Source organism: Oncorhynchus gorbuscha, linkage group LG14 (genome assembly GCF_021184085.1).
Source record: "Oncorhynchus gorbuscha isolate QuinsamMale2020 ecotype Even-year linkage group LG14, OgorEven_v1.0, whole genome shotgun sequence".
Lineage (NCBI taxonomy): Eukaryota > Metazoa > Chordata > Actinopteri > Salmoniformes > Salmonidae > Oncorhynchus > Oncorhynchus gorbuscha.
In genome coordinates this window covers 58,565,694-58,577,822 of record NC_060186.1, presented here as the reverse complement: position 1 = coordinate 58,577,822, position 12,129 = coordinate 58,565,694, and the positions used below count along the sequence as shown (strand labels likewise).

General features: G+C 41.5%; 2 protein-coding genes across 3 annotated transcripts in view; one reads left to right on the top strand and one right to left on the bottom strand.

Moving 5' to 3' along the window:
• tulp4a (TUB like protein 4a) overlaps nt 1-5,006 on the bottom strand; it is a 57,559-nt gene extending 52,553 nt beyond the window's left edge. Inside the window, exons 1-2 of the mRNA XM_046298659.1 lie at nt 4,883-5,006; nt 2,521-3,822 (exon numbers count right to left, since the gene is read on the bottom strand). Of these exons, the coding sequence (XP_046154615.1) occupies nt 2,521-2,772 (252 nt within the window). The 5' untranslated portion in view covers nt 2,773-3,822; nt 4,883-5,006. The remainder of the gene's footprint in view (nt 1-2,520; nt 3,823-4,882) is intronic.
• Nucleotides 5,007-6,146: 1,140 nt separating this feature from the next.
• mrps10 (mitochondrial ribosomal protein S10) lies at nt 6,147-10,911 on the top strand. 2 transcript variants are annotated; one of them, XM_046298652.1, is made up of 7 exons: nt 6,147-6,301; nt 6,535-6,596; nt 8,564-8,627; nt 8,922-9,061; nt 9,282-9,390; nt 9,634-9,723; nt 10,416-10,911. In XM_046298652.1, the coding sequence occupies exons 1-7, from the start codon at nt 6,230-6,232 to the stop codon at nt 10,494-10,496; spliced, it is 618 nt and encodes a 205-aa protein (XP_046154608.1). In that variant the 5' UTR covers nt 6,147-6,229; the 3' UTR covers nt 10,497-10,911. The 2 variants fall into 2 exon arrangements, with proteins under 2 accessions (XP_046154608.1, XP_046154609.1); XM_046298653.1 differs by having other exon boundaries at nt 6,173-6,301; nt 6,544-6,596.
• The last annotated feature ends 1,218 nt before the right edge of the window (nt 10,912-12,129 follow it).

Genomic DNA, 12,129 nt, shown 5'->3' with positions numbered 1-12,129 from the left:
TGTGGCTGAGGAAAGTCACTACTTCCAATATAAGTGAACCCCAAATCAATGTAGTTCTCATCATATTTGCACCTCTTCGATGGTCCAACGTCCCTGTCTGTTGTTCGGTGCTTTCCCGGTTACGGGGGCAGTAGCTCTTTGACTGCATCAGATTCACAAATGTCAGTGTCCATGCTAGCTGGGCTAAAAACAAATGTAGAATTACTGATGCTAAGCATTGGATGTGCTCGTGGAAGCAGAACTACTTGTCGTCGACAGGTGCAGGTATAGTACTGCTGGTAGTAGCAGTACTAACGTTACCAGTAGAGCTGGTATGTGTCTCTATGGACATGGGCCTTAGTTTCTTTTAACAATTTATAAATTTTTGAGCAAACGAAATGAGCAGAAGCTACGTTTGGCTACATATGGACCATTTGTGGAATTCCCCCGAGAGAGTAACGGTTAATAGATTGGATGTTAATTATTTGACGAGGCTACCTGTATTTGACATTGTGTTATTATTTCGCTGAACACCAGATGGTTTAATGAAATGAGTGAAACGAGGTTGCTCAGGGGAGAAAAAAACTCACCCAAATGTATTTCCCTGTTAGAAAATATAAATGGACTGTTTGAAAATGTGAAGATTTTTTTTTGTCAAAGCATATAAATAAAAATATATATATTTTTCCAAATGTGAATCACATTTTTATTTGGCGTACCCCCAGCGGCATTATGCGTAACCCAGTTTGGGAATACATGCTCTAACCCCTAGGCTACCTTCTAGGCTACCTTCCACCACCCTATGTCATGACTAGGCTGCAGTGCAGTTCACCAGTGTGTGGAAACAAATAATTATAAATGGAAAGAAGGAGGGCACTCAACCAATGTGAGTAGAGGTGCCTTTTCAATAAATATTGATAACCCATTTATTTGTCTCTGCCTGTAAATCTTCCAGCGCCTGAAGGGTAGGCTATAGGCTATGCAAAACGTAAGAAAAAGTGCAAGTGTCTGCTCTCATCATTCTTGCTGCTTCAAGTTAAGTAGCCATACCTCTCCTAATTGGGCGTGCGGGATCAGGCGAGTGTCTTATCTATTAAATAGACTGGGATATATGCATGGCCAGAGAAGCACGGGGCAGTTATTTTCTAAGAAAATGAACTTCCTAAATATGATTAAGCTTTAATTTAGTAGGGCTGGGACGATTCCAGTAGTTGCAATAATCGTTAGTATCATGGCATGGAAACAAAACACAAAGCCATATTTACCAGCCCTAATGTTGGAAACAAACATTATGTTGTCATAGAGTCACATGTATTTATTTTCCAAGATATAGCACACAATATTGTATAGGTCTGGGAATTGCCAGGGATCTCACGATATTATCATGATACTTAGGTGCCGATGCGATATGTATTGTGATGAAAATACTGTGATTTTATTGAGATTCTGTGTTTCAAACATACTGCTCACCAAATGTCTGCTGCAGAGGGAAGAGAGAGGAAAAAACTAGTTTTGGGCCTCCAGAGTGTTGCAGCGGTCTAAGGCAATGCATCACAGTGCTAGCTGTGCCACTAGAGATCCTGGTTCGAGTCCAGGCTTTGTCGCAGCCGGCCGCGACCGGGAGACCCATGGGGCGACGCACAATTGGCCCAGCGTCACCCGGGTTAGTGAGGGTTTGGCTGGCAGGGATGTTCTTGTCCCATTGCTCACTAGCAACTCCTGTGGCGGGCCGGGCACAGTGCACGCTGACAGTCGCCAAATGTACGGTGTTTCCACCGACACATTGGTGTGGCCGGCTTCCGGGTTAAGCGGGCATTGTGTCAAGAAGCAGTGCAGCTTGGCTGGGTTGTGTTTTGGAGGATGCACGGCTCACGACCTTCGCCTCCTTTTCTTACGGGAGTTGCAGCGGTGGGACAAGACCAACTACCAATTGGATACCACGAAATTGGGAAGAAGAAAGGCAACAAAAAAACTAACAAAAAGATACAAAACAATAAAATATATAAAAATAAAACAAGAAAAACTTCTGATATAGCCCAGTAATACAGATAGCCTGGGGTGTAAAATCGCTGGAACCATGACTGACAAACGAGCTGCGTCACATATGGCTAAAATAAAATGTGGGGGACTGTGGTCAGGCTCGGGACCAGCTCTTGCGGGAGTCAGTCAGTACTTCAGTCACTATAGGGTTCCGCTCTAGTCAGCTGCTTTGTGGAATACTGACACAGCAGCTTGGTCCATCTGAACCACAGTAACCAACAGCCACTCTCCTCTCTCTTACACAGGAAACACAGTAATACCAGCTCACTGACTAACAATACCGTATATGAGAGTAATTAAATTGGTAATACAGTGTTACTTTACCCAGACTTCAACATTTGAATGATATGAAACAGACAAACTGTCTAATTTATTCTTAGATGTTAGAAATCATGAAAAGCAAGATAAAAATATATTCTAAATACTTATGACATTTAGGATTCTATACTAACATTACTTCAATGTGCACATTTATAATCACAAAATAAACATGTCTATTACCTCACTATTGTGTCCTCTCAGGTTGAAGTTGATCCTCTGTGGGGTAGTCCGATCCCTTCTGCAGTGGCTGGATGTGAACGTTACCCCGACAACCCCTCTCCCATTCCCTGTGGCAAGCCAGCCCTCCTCATAGTAGCGCCGCCGGCACACCGGCTTCTCCTTCTCGCTCTTGGGTACCCGGCCCTTCCATGACAGGCAGAGTATGTTGGAGTCGCTGCACAGGACGGGGCCATGCTCCACTGCGGCGAACATGCCTGCCGACCACAACTCGTTCCACGATGAGGTAAAAGAATCCTGTAGGTCGCGCCTTTTGATAAGGACGGTAGTCCAGCTATGAGCGCTTCCACTCCGCTGCAGGCAAACTCGTGTCGGCGCCGTGGAACAGACGCTGCATATTATTTGACGTTTTGGTAGTCTATCTAGGTGTTTGTTCCCATACGTTTTTAAGAAAATAGTCTGATCAGTTGTTGATCACTAAATTATCTAAATAACATGGTTGGCCAGTGGTGATTTCATAGAAGATTGCATAAAAGTTCAAAGGCACACATTCAGGTCATTTCGATTTGTTAAATCAGTAAGTCCTGTCAATGTGATACTGACTCCATGAGTATTGACCACGGAGGTGAAAGATTAAAGTATTGGTCTATACATTGCGTACTACCAAATGTTATCCACGAACACATTTTTTTACTTAACACAAAGTGGAATTTTATAACTACAGTAGATCCGATCACAGGATAAGAAAACCTATTTTCCTTTGTTTGCAGTCAAAGCCAACTAACCTAACAACTTAACAAAGCTCCTCCAACAACTTTGAACTATGCAATAAGTTTAAAAAACATTCATTCTTGGAGCCTTGATTAGCTCTGTAAGAAACAAATTTGTTGAGTGCATGTCAAAAGGCAAATGTCAGAGCACTAAAAAAACTCATAGAATGCAGGCATCAAATCTCAATTCCAAACCATCCATTGCTTCAATCTGGAGCATCCGATTATTCTGAATATGGTCCAATTCGGTGTGGCATCACTGCTGAACCAAACACCTGTTCTCCATGCGATGTATGAAAATGGGACTCCTCACATCAGAGTCCAAAACAAAATGTGTTGCAACTAAAACGAGAGTTTCTATTGGGCCCTCCCCGTTACGTTTGCATCCGTTTAATAAACGTTTTGCAAAAGACTTGGTGTAATGAATAAACCCCAGCTGTCAACCCCAACCCGTGGGAGTGCTGCTGCTCCCAGCAAAATCATTATGTCACCCAGCTTGCCTTCCAATCTATGTCGGGGATCCCGTCAAGGAGTGCTGTGAAAAAGGGAGAAAAATAAACATTTTATATAGAGTGATCAAGGAGAAGATCAAGGAGAACTGATACCCCTGAGAAAACACAGCAGAAATAAATATGCCAAGACCAGCCCGAATGCACCGTTTGTGTTCACATTGTTGAGACTCAGAGAGAAATCTGAGAGAGAAATCAAGAGCGCGAGAATGCATGGCGAATGGTCATAAAGACCACGACGCAAAAGAAAGGACAATAAAATACTACAAATATTGTTCGGCTGTGATCTGTGAAGTAACTCGATGGGAGGCACAACATTGGAGCCTTCCATTGTCAAACGTATTGGCCATCCCGTTCGGTTTACAAATCATTGATTCAGACTATGTTCATATATATTGATACAGCAGCTAGTTAACAGCTCAGTGTCATAATTATCCAAACAGCTATTCGATTTCCAATAAATAGCATACACTTATAAACCACTGCTAACTAACGTTAGTTTCCAGAATCAAGTTGGTTTAGCACCATAAACTGGGGATATTTCTTTATATGCAAATATTTGATACTTTGGTATTTTGGCAGCACAGCCCAATCAGTGACGTTAGCTAACCTTAGCGAATAACGGGCTAAATAACAGTGACCATATAATAATATCAATCCATTCGGCTAAATATTGGCAGAATGTGCATTAGCCAGCTCGCAATTTAGCAGCTTATTCACTGCATACCTAAAGCGGGTAACTAAATGATTAAGTACCTAGTTAACTAGTAAGCCACAGACAGAAATACCGGCATTGTCCCATTTGATCTGGACATTTTACAAATCACAAAACTAGCTAGCTAGCTAACGTTACCAACCACTAGCATCAGCATCTTCACTGTAGATTGGTTGGCTAGCTAGTTAGCTTACGTTAGCTAGTCAGTAGCCCGATAGAAAACTAGCTAGCTAGTCGTCTTGTTTTGAAAAGACACGTTTGTGTGCAAAAACAGCAAGGGAGTAGGTATCGTTGTCAGTATGCTAAAATCATGTGAGACCTAACGTCAATATCGCTGGATAAATATCAATGGACAATGAGAAACCGCTTACCTCTCGTCTCCCTTCCCTTCCCTTGTCTTGTGTTGTTGCTGAATGTACAGGGCAGGGCCTGTGCTGGGGCGCATTCAGTAGGACGCAACGTTTTGGAACGTTCAGATAGAAATAGGCTATGTAGAACAAATAGGCCTCTGACACGTAGTGGTGGCACATAGAATTGGGAATGAAAATAATGGAATGTTCATTAACCTTCTTATGAAATAATAGAATGTTCATTAACCTTCTTATGACGGGATAAAGTTCAGCCATTTTGGTCAGGAAGTTGATCAAACATGGTTTGTCAGTGCTGTGATACGATAGTGTAAAATAATTAATTTGAAGAATGTCTCTGCCCTATATGTTGGTTAGCTAGCTTGCCAGACAGTTTTAAATTAATTGTTTTAATTTACTGCCAATATGTTAACATTCCATTCAAAAAGTGCAGTCAATCCACAACCATACACTGGCTGAAATCACTTGATGATAGGATTTAGACAAGTTCTAAGTGCAACAATTACTGATATTGTATCATGTAATAGCCTGTAATAATTTTTTTATTTAACCTTTATTTAACCAGGTAGGCTAGTTGAGAACAAGTTCTCATTTGCAACTGCGACCTGGCCAAGATAAAGCATAGCAGTGTGAACAGACAACACAGAGTTACACATGGAGTAAACAATTAACAAGTCAATAACACAGTAGGAAAAAAAGGGGGAGTCTATACATATTGTGTGCAAAAGGCATGAGATAATAGCCTGTAATAGACTGGTTTGGATTTCTCCCTGACCAATATGGCTGCCAGTTTCAATCCATTCTGGAACTTTGAGAGTTTATGACAGAGGCCCTCTAGCAATGTTACATAATCTCTATGTGGAGGGATCGCATCAGGTCTATTCATGACATTTCTATCGGCAACGTTTTACAACGTTTGGCAACTGAACGTGGCCCGGGTTACTGTATCACGTGACATACATGATTTGGTCCACGACACCTCGTTTTCTGTAGATAAAAACAGCTAATATTGGAGACACGAAGATCTTCAATCTACATTTTCTGAATTGCTTAAATATATGGAACAACAATTGAGAAAAATACTTTTTATTGGAAGACCATTGCTAATTGTTATCTGTATATGTTACAGCATGTGGCATGACTTAGTAAGATACTATTTTCTTTGCAAAATAGCACAAATGTAGGTTATAGAAGAAATTAGATGGCTAAATGTACCTATAACTTAAATAAATAAAATAAATAAACGATGAAACCTGCTATTACTCCGATACCGATGGAGGCAGCATTTCACCGCTTTCTTGGTCAGTCTGTCACTGAAGAAGATAACTGTCCCGCCCCCACAAAAAAATCATGGCGGCCCCCATGGTAGTCGGTCGAAATATTCGCACCTTCGGAAGGATATTCGTGGGAGTCTCACAATCGGTACAGTATTTACTATACTTAAGATTAAGTATATTTACGTTGTCGTTATTAATGGGTTATCCACATGTATTTCTCTAATATACGAAGCTAATCGCACAGATTCTGCCTCTGCGTGTGAACTTAGTTAGCCAGCCAGCTCTGCTCTAGGGCGTAAACTAACAACCTGAACCATAGCTAGCTAACTTGATCATGTTTTGTTAATTCACAGTTTTAGCTAATAACAATTTGGCTAGTTTTTACAGGGATCAATAGGATTGAACGCTTGCAGATATCATGGGAGATCTACATTATGTCGGTATGTACCTAACTAACTAGCGGACTAAACTCAACTCCATTGTACATTTTTAAAATTTAAGTATTGACCATAATTTGTTGAAATCCATACTTTCTCAATAAACGTCAAATGCAACCACCGACTGCTCGTTTCTATTTATTGAAGATGGCAACTCAGCGCGAATGCGAAATTTGATAGAAACACCATCAGAAATTTGATTGGTGAATGAGTATTTGGAGCCCTTGGCCTAAGTAATCGGAGACGTGCACATTTGCACTGACTTGCCATCTTTGAGAAACAGAAACGAGCGAACAGTCGGGTCAAATGAACGTTTATTGAAAAATGTGGGATTTCAGCAAACAAAGGCACACAACTACAGAGGACAAACATAGGTTTGCATTATTATTATTATAATATTTTTTTAAAGTATTGACCTTGGTTACAGGCGTCATTCACACTGAGCTAAAGGGTAGAGCTGCCGGTTTCAAGGTGCGGGACTCTAACCAGGAAGCTTATAAGAGATCCTGCTATGCCCTCCAACGAACCATCAAACAGACAGTGTCAATACAAGACATTTTCGACATGTCCCTGATTGAGTCTGTAATACCAACATGTTTCATGCAGACCACCATAGTCCCTGTGCCCAAGAACACAAAGGCAACCTGCCTAAATGACTACAGCCCTGTAGCACTCACATCTATAGCCATGAAGTGCTTTGAAAGGCTGATAATGGCTCTCATCAACACGATTATCCCAGAAACCCTAGACCCACTCCAAATTGCATACCGCCCAAACAGATCCACAGATGATGCAATCTCTATTGCACTCAACACTGCCCTTTCCCACCTGGACAAAAGGAACACTTATGTGAGAATGCTATTCATTGACTACAGCTCAGCGTTCAACACCATAGTACCCTCAAAGCTCATCACTAAGCTAAGGATCCTAGGACTAAACACCTCCCTCTGCAACTGGATCCTGGACTTCCTGACAGGCCGCCCCCGGGTGGTGAGGGTAGGTAGCAACACTGATCCTCAACATTGGAGCCCCCCAGGGGCTCCCCTCCTGTACTCCCTGTTCACCCACGACTGCATGGCCAGGCACAACTCCACCATCATTAAGTTTGCAGACGACAAAAGTTTAATTAAATTAAGATTAAGTTTGCAGCCTGATCACCGACAACAACGAGACCTACAGGGAGGAGGTCAGAGACCTGACCGGGTGGTGCCAGAATAACAACCTATCCCTCAACGTAACCAAGACTAAGGAGACAACAGGAAAAGTAGGACCAAGCACACCCCCATTCTCATCAATGGGGCTGTAGTGGAGAGGGCACGACAAAGCCTATTCCCCCTCAGGAAACTAAATATTTGACATGGGTCCTCAGATCCTCAAAACGTTCTACAGCTGCAACATCGAGAGCATCCTGACTGGTTGCATCACTGTCTGGTACGGCAAATGCTCGGCCTCTGACCGCAAGGCACTACAGAGGGTAGTGCGTACGGCCCAGTACATCACTGGGGCTAAGCTGCCTGCCATCCAGAGGAAGGCCCTAAGAATTTACTAACCGGTGCCTGTATGTAGCCTCGCTACTGTTATTTTTCACTGTCTTTTTACTGTTTTATTTCTTTACTTACCTATTGTTCACCTAATACATTTTTTTGCGCCGTTGGTTAGAGCCTGTAGGTAAGCATTTCACTGTAAGGTCGACACCTGTTGTATTCGGTGCACTTAACAAATAAACTTTGATTTGTTTTGGTTGGGCTAATCAATGTAGTTGGAAATGAATTCCGCATAGCCTGGTCTCTACTCAACTCTGTTTGCGGAGTTCATTAGAAACTTTATTGACCATGGAGTTGCGTTTAGTCAGCTACTAGCTTACTAGCTATAGTCAAGTGTAAAATCCATATAGTGAGCGTTTACTACTTGTCAATCCTATAGCTAACTAATCCAACTCCATTTTCACCTTCTCCATTCTCCCACAACAGCCCTCTCCAGTTGCCTGCAACCTGCCTCCACACTGGAACCTTCTCTTCCTCTCTTCCCTCATCTGTGAGTCATCCTGTTTTCTTTTTGACACTCCCAGCACAGCGCCAATAGCCTTGATGCCCCAAGCACTATTGTGCCAAAAGCTTTGACGGTGTCTCCGTGTGGTTTCGGCTTTACTCCTTCAACACCTTGTCTACATCACCTTGATGCACTGTTAGTCTATAACTAGGACCCTGAGTTTTCATTGTCAGATCACATGGCCAGGAAAAAGACAGTACCCTATATAGAGCATGGATGACAAACATTATTCTGCTGAACCTTTATCTAGTAAATTACACATTTCTCTTTTCCTTCCAGGTGATTGTCACAGAGGAGCCGGACACGCTGTACCAGAAGGTGTCTCTGCTGGTGAAGGGCCATGACAAAGCAGTCCTGGACAGCTATGAGTTCTTCGCCATCCTGGCTGCCAAAGAGCTGGGAGTCACTCTGGGCAAAGTGTGAGTTGACATGGAGGGGTGTTAATGAACTGATGTGACAGTTACAGCTTATGTTCCCATCTCTGAGTTGTCCTTTGACTAAATGAGCACAGAGCATCTCTAACCCACTTTTACATTTAGATAGCAGTGCCAATCTGCTTTGATGATAATGCTCAATGTTTGTTTTCTCGCTGTGGGACAATACTCACTCAAAAGGCTGTCTATTTTATTTTTGCACTAGATTTGAGCCTCCAAAGAGCATTGAGCGGCTGACACTTCTGAAATCTGTCCACATCTTCAAGAAACACAGGGTCCAGTACGAAATGAGGACGCACTACCGCTGCATAGAGGTGAGGCAAACAGTCTTCTTCCACCTTTAAGTTCCTACAAATGCCTCTTCCCTCATCTTTTTCAGAACTAGAACATACCATTGGGGATTGTTTCCACTCCTATTGATTCTGTTAGAACTCCTGAAGTCAATGGATTCATAGGGTTTATTTCAAGATGAGATGGATGGCTATAGGGAAGGTTCAATGGACTGATACAGGGGGTCAGTGGTATGTCTACATCCCCTTTTCATCTCTCTCCCTTAGCTCTCTCGTGTGACTGGATCCACTGCACAGGTGTACCTGGAATATATACAGAGGAATCTGCCAGAGGGTGTGGCCATGGAGGTGACCAAGGTAAGATTGAGAAGATGTTACAGGTTCTGGATAGGTTTCCTTTCTACAAATGTATTTTACATTTGTGTCCCCTTTTTTCCGACACCAAATACAAACATACACATATGAAGGCCGTCCATTTGTAAATAAGAATTTGTCCTTAACTGACTTGCCTAGTTAAATAAAAATATGAATAACTTTCAAACGCACACAAACAACATCTACATCTCTTCTGCCCAGACACACATGCTCACACCCCATCCCTAGTGCCTCCATTATTGTTTGCCACATGGCCTTCGCCCATGCTATTTCAATAATAAATATTTAGATGTTTCCATTGTGTTAATGATGGTGGTTTTTTTTTTTTTTATTTTTTTACGTTTAAAAAAAAATGTTTTCAAGGTGAGTGAGAAGAAAATGATTGTCCAGCCCATTGAGTATTTCAATACACCCCCATATGCCATGTCTTGAAATATGCAGGGTCTGAATAGGTTCCATGGTGTAGCTAAGTCAACCACAATGTCAACAATCTACAATTGTCTTTTTTTTTTTACCTGTTTTTTGCTTTGTTATGCCGTCTTGTGTTATCAGGAATAAGATCAGTCATATGCCTTAATCTGTTTTGGACATGATAAAGTAATTAGCATTCTTATACACACACTCAAATTTGAACGTACAGACTCCACTTCTGGTTGTAATATCTGTATCTTTAGATCTCCATGGAGAAGGTTCCAGAGCATCTCCTGGAACCTATGTGGAACGACCCGCCAACTGAAGAGAAGCCCAGCCAATAAGAGCAGAGTCACATACATAAGCTGCTTATCTCAGCACCCAATCAAGAAGACCGAACCTCCAGCCCTGAGAATATGCTTGTTGACAAGGGTCAGCCAGAGCAAGGCGCTGTATAGATGATCTGATCAACTACTAAACAAATAGGTATTGTAACTGTGCGGCCCCTAGCTCAGGCCAACCCTCATGAACGAGCAGTGACTCAGTATCTGTGCATCAGGGCATCCTCCACAAAAGCAAGAACTGAAACGGACTATTTCAGTCCAGAGAGATGGTCAGTAGTCATCTGCTCTCTGAGTTAAGCTTATGCTGCTCATTTTAGTTGGCTTTCTTTTTCTTGTAATGTCCAACTTTCTGTACTCCAAAAGACTACAAGATGTATGTTTTATGTTTTGTTATTAAACTATTCATTATCATGTCTATCTTTGTTTGACGATGTGTTCTTTGGAATACTGGTACCGTGTGCAAGTCAGTCAGATTCATAACTGTTGTTTTCACAACATCAATTAAGATATTTTGAGTTGTTTGCCAGATAAAGGATTGTGTTGGATGTAACGTATGCACCATAGCAGACTGGCTTTCTTGATGAGTATTGATTTGGTTTGCTTTGTGTCGTTCTGTAATCAGTATAGAAGGCCAACACACAAAATTAATTGAGATGTTTATTGAAGGACAGCAATACACAAAAGTCAAAACTGGAAATGATTGCATTGAACTAGAATATATATTTTTAACATACTCACCACAATGGCTACTGACTATGAATTTTGGATCCTTTCCTTAGTCTGACCAAATGAAAGGCCTGTGCTTCATGTTATATAAGCAGTTGTCCTAGTAAAATTCCCTTCATTTAATCAACATGGTCACTTCCTCTGGCTGCTCTACATAAAAACCTCTCCGGCCCCTCCCCCTGGATCCAGATGAGTCATACGTAAGAAGACAACGCTCAGACATTAATCATATTAAGCCTCTGAGTCATCTCAACCTTGGGTGGAGATGAGTGAGGAAGTTTGGATTGCTTTAAAGTTTTTGCTGCAGTTGACTCAGGCAATGTTAAGGTAATTTCTGCTGTCCTTATGTCAAGAATGTATATTTTATATTTCAGTGCCATATTGATAATTTGTACTGACAGGCTATGGCCTGGTGGTAATCTATTAAAGGCCCAGTGCAGTTGAAATTCAGTTTCTTGTGTTTTGTATCATATTGTACAACAGTTGATAAAACTAACACTGTTAAAATGTGATCTGTGTTATTTCCTGATAGTTGCTGGTCGAAAATACAATCAACACAGGACCTTCTAATAAGCAGGTTTGCATCGGCGGAGGATTGGGCTTTCCATGTTTATCACCATGCAGTAAATTGGTTAAAGTTGCATTATGTAGAAATCAATTTGCCATTTCCTGAATGCTAAAACTCATACAGTGCATTCTGAAAGTATTCAGACCCTTTGAATTTTCCACCTTTTATGTTACTGCCTTACTCTAAAATTGATTAAATTATTTTTTCCCCCTCATCCATTTACACACTACCCCGTAATGACAAAGCAAAAACAGGTTTATAGAAACTAGCAAATGTATTAAAAAATAAATCATATTTACGGAAGTATTCAGACCCTCACTTCAGTACTTTGTTGAAGCA

Excerpts from the sequence above, each read along its gene's own strand:
- mrps10 (XM_046298652.1), top strand. The coding sequence starts at position 6,230 with ATGGCGGCCCCCATGGTAGTCGGTCGAAATATTCGCACCTTCGGAAGG. Across the intron at positions 6,302-6,534 it reads TCGTGGGAGTCTCACAATCG|TTTTTACAGGGATCAATAGG; the intron begins GTACAGTATTTA and ends CAATTTGGCTAG. Across the intron at positions 6,597-8,563 it reads GGGAGATCTACATTATGTCG|CCCTCTCCAGTTGCCTGCAA; the intron begins GTATGTACCTAA and ends CTCCCACAACAG.